We start from the raw sequence: 20,673 nt of genomic DNA, 5'->3' as shown, positions 1-20,673 counted from the left end.
TGTCCTGCACATTTGAAGCAAGCTATATTTTTCTCCTGTGTCTAATTCCAACTCTATGATTTGCAAAGCAAGATTACTGAGGGTTACCAGACCAAAGAGGCGGGGAGAGTGACAGAGGGCTTCCAGCAGACCGCATAGCTCACAAAGACACGGTAGTGCTCAGGCTGGCTGCTCAGGAAGATGGAAGCTTGACCAGAGAGCTGGTGGGAAGTAGATGGGTTGCCATGGACCAAAATACTTGGCAAATGCCCTCCTAAGAAAGGGGCCAGGTCCTTGAAATGCTTGCCTTGGATGCCATGGCCATAGGGGACAACAGTTGGTCCCTTGTCCATGTGGGAACCCCATCAAGCAACTTCAGCTGTGCAAGTCATTACATGACTTGGAAGTAGACCAATTTCAGCCTTGCCAGCCATTACATGACAGCTAAGTACATTTGCTTCTGAGAAAAGTCGTTGGCTATTTATGCAACTATTGGGAAGGGAGAGATTGGAAATACAAGCTTCCTTCTTTCTAGCCCTGTTTATCTTTAGATCCTAGTGGGAGTCACTTTTTGAGCTATTTGTGTGTGTGTGTGTGTGTGTGTGTGTGTGTGTGTGTGTGTGCGCGCGCGCGCGCGCGCTCCAAAACAGGCTGCTGGTATGGGGAGAAGCCCACTCTAAATCCAGACTTACAGATTTACTTTTTAATTATGCATAGGTCGGGGCAAGCATGCTCACTAGAGTGCAGGTGTCTGTGGAGGCCAGAGGTATCAGATCCCCTGGAACTGGCTATATAGGAGGTTGTGAATTCAGGTCCTCTACAAGAGAAAATGTTCTCTTCATTGCCAAGCCTTCTTTCCAGCCCCTAAATCCATCCTCATTCTATAAAAGAGGTAGTCAAGATCTGGGTCCATGATTCTTAAGTGGTCACCCAATTTTTAGCCTAGAAGAGAAACTGGAAACAAAATTAAGCTAGAACTAGAATTCCTTTCGGTCAATTTTTGATGCTAAAGCTTCTGTTTTTGGAGCATTATTGGAAAAGTAAAGGTACCTGCTTAACTATCATTCAAGCTCACAGAGCGAGTCTGAATCAATGGTGAGAAAAAAAGAGGCAGTTTTATGTTACATAGTGTGAGTCTCAGCTGTGTTACACAATAATGCCACAGACCACATTAAGAAGGTATTGGGTTGCTTTGCTCAAAGTTCCTCCAGGGATCAATATTTATAAAAGATTACTTTATTACATATAAGAGAGAAGAAACTTAGACACAAAGACTTAGAGTTTGATGTTGAAGCCTTTAAACAAGGGCCTAGTTGCTGGGCTTACTTAGTTCAATTTTTTTTAATTTATTTTTTGATTTATTTAATTTGTATAAGTGCTTTGCCTACATACGTGTATGTGTACCATGTGCATGCCTGGTCCCCATGAAGGTCAGAAGAAGGCATCAGATACACTGGAAATGGAGTTAGGATATTTGTGAGCCATGATGTATATGCTGGGAACTAAATCCAGGTCCTCTGCAAGAGCAACAAGATCTCTAAACTACCAGGTCATCTCTCCAGCCCCAATGTTTTTTTTAAAATGTATGAAACAGGACATAAAATTCTGTGTGTGTGTGTGTGTGTGTGTGTGTGTGTGTGTGTGTGTGTGTGTGTTCACATACACAAGTAGACACACCTATGGATGTACACAGAGGCCAGAAGAGAGCATTAGATGATTTCCCTCTATCCTCTTCTCCTATTCCTTTGAGGAGGGGTCTCTTCTCGAACCTGGAGCTTGTGTTTGCTCAGGCAGTTTGCTAGAAGCCAGCAAGCTACAGTGATCCTCTTGTCTCTGCCACTCTTGAAGCTGGGGATACAAAGTGTTCTCGGGATGCCTGGCTTGTTATGTGAGTGCTGGGATCCAAACTTCAGTCCTCATGATTGTGTAGCAAATGTTCTTAATAACTGAACCATTTTTCCAGCACATGGAACTTTTGATAACTTCAGACTTTGCTTGCTAGTGAGGTGCCAACATTTCACAGGGGATTCATGTTCAAGTGAAGTCTCCTACAGGCAACTCTGGTTCTAAGGGACTCCACAATGGGCTGAACATCTTCTGGCATTAAGCATGACAGCTCTTGGGACAAGTCTGGCTTGGGTTATGGGTGAGAGAGGGAATTTCTGACAGTGGGTATGCAGTTTATATGATAAACATCCTGAGAAGATGGGCTAAGTAAGCCTGAAAAAGTGAAGCTGTACTCCTGTGTTGAAGGCTAAGGACTCTTTGGAGGGCCCTGTTCAGGTCTGGTATCAGTCATCTGGGGAAGTTATCTCCTCAGAACCTAAAACAACTCTAATCACACATGAAGGATGGGAGTCTGAACGAGGTCTCTAAAGGGTCAGGTGCTGCAAATGGCCATTGTCCAGAACTGGCCACAGGATGAGCAGAAAAGGACCCAGGCAAACCTTGGTTCCCTGGGCTTTCATGAGACAGGAGGGAGTTGTCAACTGCCAGAGGTCAAGTTAGCTAGATAAGGCCTGTGCTTTGTAAGCAAGACTGCTTATAGTAATGTGCTTGCTTTGTTTATTTCTCTTTTATTCTTCTGCAGTGTGTGGAAGTGTTGGAGATTCTAGCCTGTCTTAGAAGAATTCAAGGTGCCTGTCCAGGCCAGGGCTTGACAAAGGCAGCCTGGTGGTCGGCAAAATAAATGCAGATGACCCCCAAGAGGGAGGTGAGGTGTAAGGAGGACTGGACGCCATTGGTTGCTCGTTGCTCTCACTCAGGGCTGTGCTTCCATGATTAAAGCTGAGGCTCTTTCACCAGAGAGGGTGGTATAACTGTCACAGGCTTGCTCCAGGCTCTCTAAGAAAGCTCTTCCCTTGACAGCGGGGTTGACTCAGGCGGGCTGGTTGCATCTTCTACCACTGGGCTCTGTTGAGGGCATCTCCAGGCTCAGAAACACAGTTATCCTCTCTCCAATCTTCACTTACTATCTTATACGTGTGAGTAGGTTCTACAGCTTGCCAGCAGGAGGCTCAGATTACAGACACCGTGTCTGGGATCAGTGGCAGGTGATCATACAGCTAATGGTTTTGTCTACAGAGGTTCTGGACCCCAGGATAGTCGAGGGTATCTAAAAGAAGATTTCAGTGAAGTGTTCCAAGATGTTTATAAGTATATTTAAAACAAAACAAAAACAAGACTTATGGTTTTGATGTACTAATAGAGATAGCTGGGCAGAATAAATGAAATTGGGGCTTTTCTGGAAATTTGGGTGTTGATCTGGTCTTTATACTGATAAAGGAATGCATGCCTCTTCTTAGGAACAGTTCATTCTGTCCTTAAAGATATTCCTATGCGGGGTAATCCTGGCCTGTGGGGTTGTGACCTCATTACATGGAATACCTTGCAACTAGACAAGGTTATTTCTCTTGTTCCCAGCCTGGGGATGTATCTCAGTAGAAGAGTGCTTGCCTGCCATTTGCAAGGTCCTGGGCTCAATCCCAAGTGCCAGTTTTGTTTTGTTTTAATTTACTCTTCTGTGTGGTAAAGTGACATCTACGCCTGTTGGAGCAAGTCACGGGATACAGACTTTCTCTGTGTCCGTCTGCTCTTGCCCTCATTAGAAGAAGATACCCTGCAACAGAAAATACTGTGTTTCCAACCTAAGTGAAGACACTGTGCACATGGGCAAGTGTTTGGTCAGTGCAGCTGGGCCTACTAGAGACTGAGCTGAGCCGAATTTGTTCCCTGCCTCACGTGCCCCTCTGCTTCCTTCTACTCTTGTGGTTTTTGTCCAAAACCCTCTCTAGGAATTCAGGCCTGCTCCTTTGATCTGGACTCTTCTGTGGTGGTGGCTGTGGAATGGACTGACCTTAGCTTGGCTGAGAGTCCTGGGGGGAGGGGGGTCCCCTCTCCCTTTCTCACCCTCTAACAGCTATTAATGGCTTTCTGCCCTGCCCATAACCACCTCTGACCCCTCAGCTCTCGCAAGTGTGCCATTTCTAACTTAATTTTCTCTCTTGTCTGGAGTTAGTGCCTTCTTGAGTTCTGTTGGCCAACAACTTGGGCCCCCGGCCCTACTGCCACCCAGGAAAGGCGTTTCCATCCGTCTGGTGCAATTCAACAGTTAAATGACTTATGACCCAATCGGGATCCAAGTGTAGGCTTCCAACCTGCTTCTCTGGTCCTTCTCTTCCTCCTCAGTTTCTTCTACCTCCACTGGTTCCTCAGGACTCTCCGTCTTCTGTTCTTCCTCCTCCTCCTTCAGGTCTTGAAGTTCTTCGGTCTTCTTTAGCCCTTCCTGGTATCTGGAGGGCAAAATGGAACAACTGAGTTGGGGGGGGCGGCACCCAGGGCATTCTTGCCTGAGGCCCGGGGGAGGGGACTCAAGAGCCTCTGGTCACTGCACGCTTCCTGTGGCTCCATGCAACAGGAAAAAGCTGGAAAGCTCTGCTGAACCCCAACACAACTCATGTCAATGCCATTTCCTCCCTCCTCAGCCATCCTTCCTGTTTGTGTGACAGTGTGACAAACTGATGGGAAAACATGTGGGACGAGATCGACCGCTGGTTGTTATCCTACAGAACATTCCCCAGAGATCAGAGTGCATTTTCCCTGTGGAACCCAGGAGCTTCAACTTCAGGGGGACCCTCATCTCAGGCTGCTGGGGTGTTTCTCAGAAATGTCAGGGCTTGGCATAGGGAGGTACCCAGAAAATATTCACAAAACCAATGGAGGGACTTGGCTCTCATGTTTTCAGAGGCGAGCCTTCCTTAAAAGCCTCCCATGATTCCTCTTGGGATCAGTATTTCCCTGAGCGTATCTGCTCACTGGTCTGACAGCCAGGTGTCTAACTTCATTAGTTTGGCTGAGATGACCCCACCCACCCCTGAGTGACTGCCACACAGACACCATGGGGTTCTGTGCCTAAGCTGAACCTCCCTCAGGAGCCATGGGGCACCGTGCTAGGCTACAGGTGAGTTTCTGTCTTGAGTCATGGGCCTTTGACCCTGCTCAGTGCTGAGTAGCTGATAGCTGGCCCTGGTTGCTAATGTAGCTCGTTTAGAGACGGGCCAGGGTGGAAATGGTGGGGCAAGGGCAGGAGTGGGGAGCTCCAAGTTACAGGGAACACCAGGGTGATTCCAGGAAGCACAGTTGAAGGTGCCCCTGGGCACTGTTGGCAGCAACATCACAGCTCTGCACACATGCCAGGAAGCCTCAGGCAGCACCAAGCGGAACCTAGCCCAGGCCCCTGGTGTTTAGGCCTTTCTAGGCAGTGGCATCATGGCTGAAAGAGAGAGGAGTCCAGTTTAAGGTAGCCATTGTCTAAACACACCCTGTGTCCTGATTCTCTATGTAGGCCTTTCTTGACCGAAAGAGGCTTTGGGCCCATTGATTGCTTCCCGAAAACTCCTCAGAAGCGAGCCAGGGTGTGGGAAGTTCCCTTCTGAGACTTGCCAGGTGCCCTTGGGGTGGTGAGGTCTGACTCACCCTTTGGTGTAGGCTTCTTCCTCTGCCCTGGCCTTGGTCTCCTGGCTTGTGTCCTCCAGGCAGCTTGGGAGCGGCCCAGGGGCCCCAGCTTCACAGTCAGCCTCCGCACTTGTCTTTCCACTAGAGAGAGGAGGGAAGTACGGGGCGTCAGTGCAGGGAGAGATTAAACATCTGCAGACAGAACCGTACCTTTGGCCTGCTTCCCGATTCAAGAGGAAACTCAGGCTCTTTCGCTGGCTTTCAGGTTTTAAAATGTCTATCTTGAGACTAGGTTTTTATAAAGACCCGCTCTGTGAATCTTCCCCAGACCACTGGGGAGGCAGACACTACAACAGCTCCCTTAGCCTGATGCTCCCAGAGCCAACTTCACTCTCATTTCAGGAGGTGCTGTGAGTGGACAGGCAAGTGTCACAGACAACGGAGCACTGCCACAAGGAGGCAGAGGTGCTGATGTAAGATATCAAGAGTGGATGATGGCCTAAAAAGAGAACATGGAAACAAGGAGCAGAGATCTCAGGACCAGTTATCTTCAAGCTCATCTCAGGAGGAGGGGAGGAAGAGGAGGAGGAGGAAGAGGAGGAGGAGGAAGAGAGAGGAAGAGGATAAAAAGGCGGAGAAATGGCAGCTAGAGTGGTGGGTACCAGCCAGAAGGGGTGGAGGCTTGGGCGTCAGGGAGAGCGAGCTGGCTGTGTTCCACTTCATCTTCTGAAAGTCTGTGTCCCTGGTGGGGTTTGATGATGCAAGGGTCACTTGGAGCCTTGAGGTAATGATTAAGGAACAGGAAGTGAGAAAGGTACAGCCACAGGTGGGCTAGGAAGGGGAGTGGGGAGCATGTTAGCAGGACTGCACAGTGGAATCCATGGGTCAAGGAATTCAAGCATATGCAAACACAGGTAGAGAAGGCCCGGCGGCGGTGGTGGCAGAGGGGATGGGAAGATGGCCAAAGGGACAGTATCTTTGACTAAAGGAACCAAGACCTTTAAAAAGTAAGGCAAACCTCTCCTTAACTGGACAAAGAGGAGAAGAGGAGGACAGCAGGGTGGGGTCCTGACAAAGATGAGCTGCCTCCTATCCAAATGGTAAAGCTGAAATGCACCCCCCCTTTCTTTTGGTTTTTCGAGACAGGGTTTCTCTGTGTAATTTTGGTGCCTATCCTGGATCTCGCTCTGTAGACCAGGCTGGCCTCGAACTCACAGAGATCCGCCTGGCTCTGCCTCCCGAGTGCTGGAATTAAAGGCGTGCACCACCGCTGCCCGGCTTGAAATGGCCTTTTTAAGAATAAGCCCGGTCTTCTGCAGACAGTGAGGATAGATGGCCTGAGAAGGCTGGGGAACAGCAGGAAGTACAAGCATCATGGGGAAAAGCAGGAGATAGGCACACTAGCCAATCACCTTGGGATGGCTGCGCGTGCTTGGAGCCTGTCTAACATGAGTGGGACCACAAGTTCCCGGGAAGCAACCTAATAACCTAATTAAGATGGGTTCTGCAGCCATCTTGCTGCCCCTAATCCAACTGGAAGTGATGGTATCATGGAAGAGCCCAGAAACAAGACCACATTGTGAGCTGAACCTTCTAGCAGAAAGCTAAGGGGTCACCTCGGCTTCTCCTTAGGCAGGGTCCAAACCTTCAGCTTGCTCCCTACTCTTGGCAGCAATTTCCTATCTCTTAGCTTTCCCCCAGCCCTCTAAATATATGTTTCATTAGGCTAGAACCCAAACCCCATCGTGAACAAGAAAGATAAGGCCCTAACAATACCAGCTATTCATAACATTTCTCCTCCTGCAAATTATGCTCTCCACTCCCTTCCCTGTGACCTTAGCCTAATGTGCAGCTTCCTATTTGTCCAATGACTGGAGGAGGCGAGGAAAAACCCACCTAGAGTCCAGGGTGGGGATAGCCATTATCTCATGCAGTATATTTATACATTAGAAGTGAAACACAGTCACCACACTTTTAGTTTCTTTTCTCTATAGCTGCCCACATTAGAGGGTCCTTAAATAAACATGAAGAGAATGTGCCTGAGACAGACATGGTTCAAACCCCAACACCCCAGGCTCAGAGACCTTAAATACCAGCCTGAGGCTGTGCAATCTTGAACCCCTTGCCTGGCAGGAATGAGGACATTCTAATAGAAAAGACATGTGTGCTCTTGGCCATCAGACTATCAGAACAATGTACCCCAAGAAATTGAAATCCCCTCATGAATCTCATGCTGGTAAAAGTCTAGGCTAGCCAGAGGGGAAATTGTCTCCCCAAAAAAGACTTGCGACTTGCCAGATCACCTTGCAGGACAGACTAGAGCTGAGACTGTGGTGGGTCAATGATGGGAGGGACCATAGCTTGACCAGACTATCTAGTTAGGCTTATCTCTGGCCCTCTACTTAAACCCAAACCTCCTGTCAGGACTGAAGATGTATTGGGCATAAGGTCACTGGGTCTCTGTTTTCCTTCCCAAAATAACAGTATTGAATAAATCCTTTTTCTGCTTTCTACTATTATTTCGGCCCTTTTAATTGGCTGATTGGGCTGTGACCTTAACTCCAGTAACAATCAGTGTGTGGGAGGGCTCAAATTTGGCTCTGTTGCAGGTTGAGGCTGACCCATGCTTTAACTGTGCTAGCTACTGTCCTTGGGAGGCATTTCTTCCTGGCAGTTAAGAAACATAAGCTTGCTACTTGCCCGCATTCACATCACTGATGTTGGCTGGGCTGTTCACTTTGGCCAGCAGCTTCATGTCAAGAGGGGCTGCCTTCCTTGGTCCCCCCTTCATTTCTCTTCTGGGGCTCTGACTGGTGTGTAAGGTCCAACACATCTGCTAAATGAAGCTATCCCCACCACATCCCCACAGCCAGCAATGCTCCTTCCTCCACAGACTGCTTCAAGTATGAGAACCCCGGAGGGCCTTGGCTTAGCACAGGCAGGATGCTGGGATTGGAGGTGGGAAAAATACAGTAATGTGCACACTTCGTTGTTATTTTCTGCCTTCTAGACCAGCCTTAGCGTTCCCTCAATATCTTCTGCAACTATCGGGCAGTTTCTCCTCATGAATTGTTAAGACTCAGATCAAATCCTTCTCCTCCGTGAGAACTTTGCTGATTTACCACTGTCTCCCAGGCCAACTGGCTAAATAAAGTGGAATGTTCCCCCACCATCCCTCCCTCTGATCATGATCACACGAGGGGGCTATGTTTGATAGGTACCTGCTGTAGACTGGAGTGCATTTGTTATTCCAACTTCACAATGACTTGTCTAACCCCTGTGTAGGAAATTGGTGAAGTGAGCAATCCCATCTGTAAAGGAGGATTTCCCAAGAACCTAGAATTTGACTGTATTCATCTCTGTAACAAGAGCTGGGCACAATCTGTGCCCATCCCAGGAATCACTGGGTGGACTGTGGCATCCATCCTCAGTCTGGAATCTGTGCCTTCTTTCTGGGTGAGTCATTAAACTATGGCTGTGTTTATCATTGTGCTCAGCTTGGTCACATGAGGTCTGTTTGTTCAAAGTAAACTGTTGGCCAAGCTGGTTATCAGTTTGTTCGTGAGCAGTATTTAAAAGTGATTTCAAGCCTTTCCAAAGGACAGATCTTGCCTCTTGGACTCAGCAATGTTGCTAAATCATCCCAATTCCGGGGCTTCTTTTGATAAGCCCACCCCAGAGGACCTGAGCTATGGGACCTTCTTTACCCCCTTGCGCCCAGTCCCAGAATCTTGGGTAATAATTACCCTGGGATATAATTTTCCCCAGAATACAATCAATAAGGGGATAGACTGCTTGCTGTGACAATTTAATGACCCTGGCTGCTTCAAAAGCATAGAAGATTTTAAAGACAATAGCTAACGCTGCACTGTGACACACCAGCACTGTGGCCTGTTCATAAAAATAATCCACTGACACTCTCCCACATCCCAGATTTGTCGACCCCTTTGTGAGGTTCTGCACATACTCTCTCATAGCCTGCTCTGTCCTGCTCTCCACGCCCATCCAGTTACCAGGTTCTCCCCCAAAGAATTCTCCTTTCCTCTGTGGTCCCTCTGAATGTCCCCTATTCTTCCATTAGGAGGTTAAGAACATGAGGCAGGCCAGCTTCTAGCCTGCATATCTCTGGGCATCATCTTCCTCATCAATAAGATAGAGACGTTAATAATGTATCCACCTCATGAGATCCTTGGCAGAGTTAATAAGGAATGGACAGCAATTAGGAGGAAAGGCACCTGGCATACGAGGAATGAGTTTTAACTAAGAACAGGAATTGTCATCACCACCACCACCACAGCCATCATCTTTCTTTGAATTCACCACTACCATGGAATGCTGTTAACCTCCTATTTACCAAGTTGGCAATAAAACCTTTAGGCTTAACTTTAAAAGCAGATTCCTAAGTGGAAACATTTTCTGAGCCCCACCCCATCTTACACCCACACAGGGTTAGGGGTACATTTCTCATGTGTTGGTCCCTTAGCAACATGCACTTCCTTATGACAACATTCATCACACTGTGGAAAAATAGGCTGCTTCCTGCCTGGCTTTCCCACTAAACTAGCGTTCCTTGAGAGCACTCCATGAGACTGACCCTGAGAACATTTGTCAAAAGAACAAAAGAATGAAAGACCACGGACATACAGGATAACTAAAAACCATTCTCTAGCCATATGTTTAAATCTATACATTTCTAGACCTTTGTTGAGTTGAAGAGTGGTTTGTTATGATATGGCCTATAAGAGCAAGACTCGGAGCGCTCTAAGCTCCCATGGGACAGACGGTAAAGTCAGCTGCTCTGTACTATGGATTGGCCACAGTCTACTTGATCATACTATCACACGCCTAGCCAGTTCCCTTCCTTATATGGAACACTTAGGAAATGGGGAATCATTTAACATGAAGCTCAATGCAACTACAAATGTCTGATAAATTATAACGCATTACTTCTCTTCAACAATGTGAACTAGGCTAACTGGAATTGGTACAGCTATACATAAGTAGAGAGGACATGAATTCACTTTCACTTGCAAATGGTTTCACTATTGGTCACTTGGGGATCTATGATGCTTTCAGGTCTGTGCATTTGGAGGAAAAAATCAGTTAACATCTTCTGTAAGTCCACAGGGAAGAGCTGCTATTGTTTGGAGTCTCCAGAGTCTCTCCTAGCTTTAGATCTCCTTCCCCTCTTGGTAGTCATTTTTATTTGGATATATTTCCAGAAGGTCAGTCAGCCACAGTGTACACATGGTCAATGACAATTTCTAGCTAGCCCAGGAGGAAGCTACAAACTCATCCTGGGGACCTCTGGCTTGACTCTGTGACTCACTTTGTCCTTTTAGCTCCTGATTTTAAACCTGTGAAGGGTGCCACCATCCAGGATCCTCACACATTGATACAGCAGATCTGGGGTTGTCTGTCAGATTTTCTTACAGAGGACATCTCAAGTTCTTAATGGTCTCCAAAGCCTTGGACATGAGCTCTCAGCTGGCCTAACATTATTTCTGAATAAGAGTTCACCAAGGAGAGCAGGGACCTAGATCTTCTGCCTTGGCTGGGTCTGTAGGCCTAGAGCTAAGGAGAGGCCTTTAATGGCAGTGCTCTGAAATGGACTGCGTGAGCCCAAAGTGAAGGCTGACAGAACATAAGTGGTCGTTTCTAGGGAGATTCGGAGGCTGTGAATTAGGCATCATGGCTCTAGGTGGTAAGATACTTTGTAGGCTAGATACTTGTGTTTGGTGACTAATTTGTGGTCTCTTGACAGTTTTCCTGGAGTGATCAAGAAGGGAAAGGAAGGAAGAGGATGCACTCTGTGATGAAAAGGACGGACATGCTGGTAAGTGACCAAGGGGGTAAATACCAGGCAAATACTGACAGTAACCAGTGGACTCTTGAGTGGGAACTTGGCAAGGACACACACCCAGAGTCTGGAGGTAGGGAGCTCGGGAGCCTCTCTGAAGAGACAGGGGCCCAGCAGTCACATTTCTGCCAGACGACACAAAACCTACAAACAGCAACAGACCGTGCAGGACTAAAGCTGCTGCAAGGCAAAGAGAGAGAAGTGAGGTCTGCACTCCACCAACCGAGGAAATACACAAGGAGAAAGTCCTGAGAGCGGGCAGCTGTGATCCAGATGTTTTCCAACAGGCAAATGAAAAAAGCTCAAAAAGTAAGCTATAACTACCCCACCCCCAACCCCCACAGTGCAAAAGAACGACCTTAGTGCTCTGGCTTAGCATGAGAAGACGTGCAAATGATTGCGTGGGGACCTGGGAAAGCCAGGCCCGGGAGGCCCTCTCAAGCTCTCAAGCCAATATGTATCTTCCTTGCCACTTCTTCACAGAAAGATGATGTTTTTAAAAAAAGGATTTACCCTTCCCAAAGTCACCGTGTTTCGGGGACCCTCTCCCCCTCTCCTGGATAGTTTAAACCCATATAATGATTCTATCCCCAAATGGAAGGAATATATTCATCTTCTTTTAGATATAGTCCTGCCTAGGGTTCTGGGACGAGCAGCCACTTGCTACAAGCTTGACAACGGCATCAACATGAAGTGGCCAGAGTGACTGGTTCATGAAGGGAACCACAGAGAGATGGAATCCTGCCACACTGGAGCAGCCTACCCTGGGCTTCTTATCTAAGCCCCATTGAATTAGAGCTTTTGTGTCCATAGCCCCAGAGAACCCCAACTAACGAGGAGGCCTGCTACCTCTCAGAGGGTCTTAGGAAGGGTGTACTTGGTCTCCGCAACAGTATCTTCCTGGTCCAAGAGTTTTACAAAGCAAGATCTGAAATCTTTGTCTGTCTCAGAGTCCTATTCATTTCCCCTAAAACCTGATTTTCTTTCTATTTCGTTTTTGGTTTGGGGATGAGAGTAAAGAAAGCAAGTTGGGGACTTTCTCTAAGGATCCCCAATATTAAGTGGAAAATAGAGAAACTTACTTTTCCAAAAGTGCAGGCAGCACCGGGGGGACGGGTATGTTGCTTTTTCCGTTGGGTGATTCAGACTGGATGGAAAAGAGGAGCCAGAACTGAGGGTGAGTGATGAAGGAGGCAGCCAGGGCCGCCGGGCCTCAGGTGATGCTGCCGAGGGCTGCTGCTGCTGCTGACCCTTCTCTCTCCATCCTTCTCCCCCGACTGCTTTCCAGTCTGCCTTCTAAGGCTCCATCCCAGCAGGGAGCCTCAGGGTTCCTGTCCCACTTCCTGAGGACCAGCAGGCCTCCTACCAAATGTGGGTCTAGAAGTCCTTGGGATGGACTCACATGAGCACCACTGTTCCTGCAGGTGCTGCTCCAAGTGCAAAGGTCAGGAGGAGATGCTTGATGTCACAAGCTGGCAGACATTTCTGGACAGTTTACCTGGGAGCCCGGGCTGCTCCACCGCAGCCGTCATGGTTAAAGCATACGCTTTCAGCTCTGTGCCTACACTAGGATCACCTGGAGTCCAGTAAATAGGACTGAACCATTCCAGAGTTTTGGGGTGGTACCCATGATCAGGATGTTTTCAGTGCAGCTTTTGCGATTTTAAAGACTTGTTGTCAATCACTTATCTAAAGGTATACATTCGGAAACCATAGATCTAGTAAAAAGGTTTGTTGCTAACTGACCTTTTCTAGTCTCATAAAAAAAATTTCAGTTTTTTAAGTTTTTATTTTATGTGCATGCATGTTTGCCTGAATGTGTGTCTGCACTGTAAACTTGCATTGCTCATGGAAGCCATAACAGGGTGCTAGATATCCTAGGCCTGGAGTTACAGATGGTTGTGAGCTACCATGTGAATGCTGGGAATTGAACATGGGTCCTTTGGAAGAGCAGCCAGTGCTCTAAGGTGCTGAGCCATCTCTCCAGGCCCTCCAAGTTTCTTTGTTTCAGTGATTTTGGAGTTTGAGTTCATTTCACAGACAAAATACTGACAAGGTAAAAGAAACGTGACAGTGATTGCTAGCTATGGGTACAGTGGAGCTTGAAGTGACTTGACCAGTTTCTTGCACACTGAACCTCTCTGTACAGCTGTGCTAGTGTGCACCGTGATTAGAAAAGCCACTGGAGACAGATGTTCAAAGGTTTTAGAAAAAAGTCATCAAGTCCACAAAGACTATAGGTATAGAAAAGATTTTCTTATATATAGAAATTGCCAGCCAGGCGGTGGTGGCGGCGCACGCCTGTAATCCCAGCACTCGGGAGGCAGAGGCAGGTGGATCTTTGTGAGATCGAGGCCAGGCTGGTCTACAGAGCTAGTCCAGGACAGGCTCCAAAGCTACAGAGAAACCCTGTCTCGAAAAATCAAAAAACAAAACAAAAAAAAAAAAAGAAAGAAATTGCCTTCATCTGGAATGAAATGGACATTTTCTCTGCCTTTCTTTGTATACCCTATAGAAATATTAAAAAATAAAGAAGAAAATTAAAGTGATCTGTTTTATCATTGTCCAGAAATTACCGTTATTGTGATGGGTAGTTTTTAGTTATCAACTTGCCATAGCCTAGAGTCATCTGAGAAGACGGCCTCAATTGAGGGGTTGTCTAGATGAGCTTGGCCTGTGGTCATGCCTATGGGGGACTGCCAACTAAGGCAGGAAGGCCCAGGCCATCATGGGGTAGGAAGACCCAGCCCTGGTCTATGGATGTGGCGGCTGAGTTCCTGCCTTACACCCCCGATGATGGACTATAACCTGGAATCGTAAGCCAAATAAACCCTTTCTTCCCTAACTTTCTTTTTGTCGGGATATTTTATCACAACAGAAATTAACCTAGAACAATTATTTAAATTCCAAATATTTCTTCCATAATTTTCTATGTCTGCACAGAGACACTATTTTTAAAAGTACAAAACAGGAAGCTGGAGAGATAGTTCAGCCGTTAAGAGCACTAGCTGACCTTCTAGAGGACCTGGGTTCAACTCCCAGTACCTACATGGCAGCTCACAACTGTAACTCCAGTTCCAGGGATCTGACACCCTCACACAGATACACATGCAGGCAAAACACCAGTGCACCTAAAATAAAAATCAATTATATCTTTTTTAAAAGTACAAAACAGAATTATATTATATATACTCTGATATATGTGTTTATTATACATAGAAACTGCTATTTCTTCATAATACGTCATGGGTGATAGTTCCACAGAGATTCTGTATGATGGTATCCACAATTGGCTTGCCAGTCTCCTATTGCTAAGCATTGAGTTACCCTCGGGGTTTCAGCACTGCAAACAAGGCAGCAATGAGTAACCGAGGATGAGGCCCCATTCACAAACTCAGGCTCTGTGGCTAGAGCCTTGCTTTAGATACAGCTGACACAACCCCCTGTACCCTGCAAAATTTGTTTGCTTGCTTGCTTGTTTTAAGCATCCTCTCCTTAAAGAGCTTCTGTTCAAAGGGGCGGCTGTTTTTGAGGTATACCTCCTGAGCCACCCATGCTTTGCTGAAGAGCACAGAGAACGAGTCTCGGAACCGTGGGACGGGGACATTGGCTTGCTTTGTGTACCTTCATCCATGGTCCCTGCTGGAAGTTTCCTGTCCCTGGTGACCCTGTCCCCATCTGCATCCTCTCTGCAGCAGTGGTGTGAAATGTAGCAAAGGACAGAAGGCAGGCGACATCATACTCACCAGAGCTGGTAGGGAGGGGATGGGTGATGCGCTGGGGGTTTGGCCAGGAAGGTTCAGGGCATTAAACTTGGGAACCACAGCAACACTGACCCTCCGGCGGGGCATGTTCTATGGGAAGAGAAGGGATTCAGGCCTCCTGTCTCGGGAATAACAACAGTCATGGTTCTGAGGGTATTAGAAAAGCTTGCTGGCCTCTAACATTCAGTAGTACTTTGGTTTGGGGTGGTGGTTAGGTTAGGAATCAGTGTGGCAAAAGTGAACCAAAGTTGATCCAAATTTCTGTTGGTCATGAGTAATCTCTCAACACATCTCCATTTTACGTTTTGAGACCCCGTTCTCTGAGTAGCATCCTGGAGAGTGTGTAAAAACTGCCCATGGCAAAGCCAAGGTACCTGCATCATTTCACGTTCACTTAATGCAGAGTCAGGAAGACTACACCTGAGCAAGAAAGATGGGGTGTCAGAGGCCATGTGAGCAAGTATGAAAGCCAAATACCCTGCTGGTACCCGTAGGTCTGAGAGTGAGTGATCACTTGAGTGACCATGAAAACTTCTGTCATGCTTTCTCTGGGAACCCTGGGATTCCTTGACCATGCATACCTTGCCCATCGTGAGGGACATAGATCGCGCCGTGCGGGGGACCCCGTCTTCTATAGTAGGAAAGAACAGAAGAAAATGGGTGAGTTTCAGGTTGGGGTCCAACAACACACAGACAGGCAGACATTGAGCCATAGCCAGGTCATAGCTGGCTCTGCAGGGATGCCTCGGAGTTCTGGGCCATAGGGACCCTTCACTGTTTGATGTTTCACCCTGTAAGAAAATCATCTGCTGCCAAAGGACCCTCTTAACAAAACGTTTATTCTAACTCTACCAGACACTACCAGGAGCCCCAGTCATGGGCTTCTGGGCTTCATTTGACACCACTGTAGTCTCTGGGGTCACCCAGGATGGTGCGTGAACAGGACTCAGCAAGCTTGAAGCATATGGACCCATTCCATGTTCTCTCTAAGGACAGGGACTGTTGGAAACACTATAAGCAAGAAAGATTTGATGTTAAGGATGAAAATTTGCTACCTGAAGTCGTTTCAATGTATTACCTATACTATGACTCAGCACAAAGGGAGCTACCACTGAAGAGCTTTTCCTCCTTAGCATGTATACTAAATGATACAATTTCTATTCAGTGCTCAACAGCGTTCTTGCTTAAGAGTGCTGCCAGAAAACAAATGGATACATGAAAAACATTTTTATTTTTCAAAATTGTAAATTTTGTTCTTTTGCATATATTTCCAAGTTCAATTTGCCCAGAAATTATCAGAAAAGTATCTTCAAGGTCAGTTGAGTCTGATTCAGTCTCCCCACATCCTGGAGTCCGTACGTCTCTGTCCTCCATAGCCCATAGTTTATGTATGGCCCTTGGAAACCACATAGCTGTATGCTTTGTTTTGTTTTTTCTTAATCTGAGGATCTTTGCCAACCAACAGCTTTACACTGTCTATAATTCTTGTGAGTGTTAACACATTTGTGTTTATTTCTATCATCTCATTATCTATATTTTATTTACCTTGATTTATTCTTTGATTTTTTTTCTAAGTTTTTCCCCTTTCTAAACATGAGTTGAAGAATTATCCATTCTAGTTCTACCTTTGGGACATGGCTTTAACTTCTGATATTATTTGGCTTTAAATTTAAAATTAATCAAGATCCTCAGGCTTTTCCTAAATAGAGCTCAAAACAACGACTCTCTCCAACCTGAATTAGAGTGCTAGTCACCATTTTTATGTCACACTGTGTCTCCCCAAGTTACGCATTATTCATCTAATTAGCGATTACTGGATGCTTATTTGGCTCCATCCACGTGCTTATGAACATTCTTGATCAACAGCCTTTCTTGTGTCTTGCATCTGACTGGGCTCCATCCCATCCCCAACCCCAGTACATTCTTTAATTGTCCTTTCAGCAAGGACCTGTGAAGGACCACTTTTTTATTACAGCCTTCCCTAGCCCTGGGCCTTGCATGATCACCCACTTATTTCTCCTTGGTTCTTTGAGGGGTCAGACCACTGCTTTCTGGTGCTATTGTAACTCTTGAGAATTGTCTACTCACAAATTCTCTTCTCATTACTTTTAAGATCTTTACTTATCTTTTTCTTTTCTATTTGTGCGTGTGTATGTGTGTGTGTGTGTGTGTGTGTGTGTGTGTGTGTGTGAGAGAGAGAGAGAGAGAGAGAGAGAGAGAGAGAGAGAGAGAGAGAGAGAGAGAGAGCACATTATGCTCATACACACCAGGGGTTAACATTGGACATCTCTTTCTTTCTTCTTTCCTTCTTTCCTTCTTTCCTTCTTTCCTTCTTTCTTTCTTTCTTTTCTTCTCTCTCTCTCTCTCTCTCTCTCTCTCTCTCTCTCTCTCTCTCTCTCTCTTTTTTCAAGACAGGGTTTCTCGGTGTAGCTTTGCGCCTTTCCTGGAACGCACTCTGTAGTCCAGGCTGGCCTCGAACTCACAGAGATCCGCCTGCCTCTACCTCCCAAGTACTGGGATTAAAGGCGTGTACTACCACTGCCCGGCTTGGACATCTTTTTCTATCTCTGTCAACCTTATTTTTTTTAAGGTAAGATTTCTCACTGAAGCTGGATCTTGCTGTTTCAGCTAGACTGGCTGGCCAGAGAGGTCCAGGGATTTGCTGCTCTCCAATTCCTCGGGACTGGAGTTAGAGGTCTGCACCACATACTTGAGGGGTGCTGGGGATCCCAACTCGGGTCCTCTTGCTTGCACAAGTGCTTTACACACCGGGCCATCTCCCCACTCCTTATTTTATCCTTTTTGACATTTCCATTTCATGTGTATTTATTTTTTCCATAGACTTCATTATACTACTGAATCCAGTGATTTGTGTCTTTCTTTAGCTGTGGAAGATGCTAGGTTATTTCCCTGAAGATTTTCTGTGCCTAATTTTCCCCTTAGGGACCACCTGGCTCTGGACTGTAGGCTCTCCTCCATACCCCATGTCCCCAAAACCTTCGTTCATGTTTTAATCACTGTGTCCATTTCAACTGCATCTTGGATAACTATCTCAAGTCTCGCAGTCAAGATGAACAGGTTAATATTCCGGGAGACTGGCATTCATCAGAGTGGGAGAAAGAAAGCCAGAGCCACATGCACATTAGTTCTTATGGTGTTCAGGCCAGATGTGACTTGGCTCGCCCACAAAGCCCTCCACAAGGCCGAGTCTATCTTCTAGGGGATGGAAAATAAGACGGGGAGGATCTCAGAAGACTGAGAGACTTCTTCTACCATGGCTACCACACCCCCCACACCTACCAAGTCTCCACATCCCTGACTTCTCATTTTGAGGAGTTCTAATTTTTTTTTATAACTACTATTTGATCTTGTGTTTTCAATCTGCCTTTCCATGTCTCTGCTGATTTTAAAATCCTGATTACTTTATTATTTGATGTTCTTGGAGTGGGGTCTTACATTCGGTGGGTCTAACGATTTGTGTTCCCAGTGGCCTGTTTCACTGTGTGTTTGACACTGTGCCCGTGTCCCGGGGCAGGGTGTGCCTCTCTCTGCGGTGGCTGACAGTATTCCTGGAGCTGCCACCATCCCACTGTCTTTTCAGAGTCTCCACAGCTTGCAGTGCTGCTGCAACCCGCACACTTTTCCTGTGAGGAAGGAGGGAAGATTCTGCGTCCACCGAGGGTGCAGGGCGAAACAGGCAAGCCTCCGTGTTTGCTTCTCTGCTGGCTGGTGGGTGAGCATTCTTATTCCTTGTATAGACTCTACCTCCAGGCAGTCCCTAGAAGGTCTTGGCTTTCCACGTGAAGCAGCGTCGGCTCTTCACAGGGTTCAGAGGCTGCTCTCAGATAGCCCTGACGGCAAACACTTCGTTCCAGAGAGGCAGGGCGGCTCTGGCCCCAGCACGCCTCAGGGTCAGCACAGTTTCAGTTCTCCTCTTGTTTCTGGCTATTTCTATTTCCTTTCTTGTGGACTCAGCTGTTCTTTTAGACGACTTGTTTTATTTTGTCCAGCAGGAAGTTGTAAGCATTTCAGTTAAAGTATTTTTTTTTTAAGTTTTCTGGTCACTCCAAAGAGCAGAACCAGAAAACATTCTCTATAATAAGTGGGAGTTCAAATACGTGAATAAAATTCTAATCTTGCGGGTGGGATAATTGGAGAATTTACAATAGATTGTATAAATGTATAGAAGTATAAATAAATGCCTAACAAACGCATGGAAAAGCATCAAACTATGGATTAAAACTATGAGATAAAACAACTTTTGTCTATAAAATCATCAACATGTTTCAGAAGAAAGAACGAGTTTGGTGCTCGGTATACAATGAATCAAGTGTTATAGTACCCCACCAAGGGACTATGTCAATGGATTACCTGAAAATAATTTAAGGAATTTATGAACATTTCTTTCCCCTGACGTAGTAATGTTTTTATTTTCATTAGATTTTTAGTTAGCAAACAAAAGAACATGTTTCATCATGGCATTTTCACACATGCATGTCATTGCACTGGGCTCATGTCTGCCCACCCCACTGCCTTCCCTGTCCTTTGCCCACTGGGCCCCGTCCTCTCTACAAATACCCCCCCCCTCATTCAGCTAGTATTTATATTTCTAGAAGTCTGTCCAAAATGCTGATAGTCAGCATGCTGCATGTTCAAAAAAAAATTTTTTTTTGAGACAGGATTTTTTTGGTACCTTGGGTATCTTAAAATTCACTCTGTAGACCAGGCTGGCCTTGAACTCACAGAGATCCACCTGGCTCTGCCTCCTGAGTGCTGGGATTAAAGACGTGCACCACTGCCACCCAGCTTTGGGTTTTGTTTTAGACAGGTTCTTGTTCTACAGTCCAGGCTGGCCTCGAACTCCTGCCTTTGCCTCCCAAGTGCTGGCATTATTAGCATCCGCTGTGATGACACTGACTTCACCCCATAAATTCTAAATACATTGGTTTGCAGGAGATCTGGACCTTGTAGAGAAATAATTATCAAACCAACATACTAGGATTTTCTTGGAATCACCTTGCCATTTGTAGCCAAGAACAGTTTGTTAGGGGCCCAGATGCCTGTGGGTTAGGAACCTGGCCGCTGAAATCCAAAGCAGACAGCCCTGAGCATGTGTCCATGGCCTTTGGACTCTGGGAAGTGTCACCAATACTCCCCAGGAAGCTTGTGAAACCTCCTGTTTATAAAGGTTTCTCAGTCTGTTATACTTTCCCTCCGCCTGCTCTTAGTAACACGGATGTTTGCATTCCACAGGGATTCCTGGTGTGACAAGCTGTTTTCTCCAGCTATTCACCCTCCTGGACCAGACTCCAAGCCCTGGCAGCACCCAGGGAGAGATTCCAGTCCAATGCACTGTCATTTCCCTGCTGGCTGAGCAAGAGCTTCTGAGCTCACCTTTCCCTACTTCAGCTTTGACCCCTACTAATGCATTGTGCTTGCCGAAGTCAGAGTAGCACAAAAAGAAAATGTGGACATGTCATGTGACATGCTCCCTACCAACTCCCTGTTCCTACCAGACAAAGGCCTACTTGCTAGTGTGTCCTGGAAGGTGGCCTTGGTCTGCCAGGTCTTATGTTCAGCCTCTCAATGTTACCCCAGCCACACAGGTCGTTTCAT

At 46.6% G+C, this 20,673-nt stretch overlaps 1 protein-coding gene across 1 annotated transcript in view; it reads right to left on the bottom strand.

Moving 5' to 3' along the window:
* The window catches only part of Irag1 (inositol 1,4,5-triphosphate receptor associated 1), a 108,426-nt gene that overhangs the window by 3,722 nt on the left and 84,031 nt on the right, over positions 1-20,673 (bottom strand). Inside the window, exons 16-20 of the mRNA XM_028875835.2 lie at positions 15,639-15,688; positions 15,040-15,147; positions 12,376-12,440; positions 5,455-5,574; positions 4,137-4,271 (exon numbers count right to left, since the gene is read on the bottom strand). Coding sequence (XP_028731668.1) covers positions 4,137-4,271; positions 5,455-5,574; positions 12,376-12,440; positions 15,040-15,147; positions 15,639-15,688 — 478 coding nt within the window. The remainder of the gene's footprint in view (positions 1-4,136; positions 4,272-5,454; positions 5,575-12,375; positions 12,441-15,039; positions 15,148-15,638; positions 15,689-20,673) is intronic.

The sequence above is a fragment of the Peromyscus leucopus genome, chromosome 1, assembly GCF_004664715.2.
Source record: "Peromyscus leucopus breed LL Stock chromosome 1, UCI_PerLeu_2.1, whole genome shotgun sequence".
Classification (NCBI taxonomy): Eukaryota; Metazoa; Chordata; class Mammalia; order Rodentia; family Cricetidae; genus Peromyscus; species Peromyscus leucopus.
This window is presented reverse-complemented; position numbering and strand designations above follow the sequence as displayed.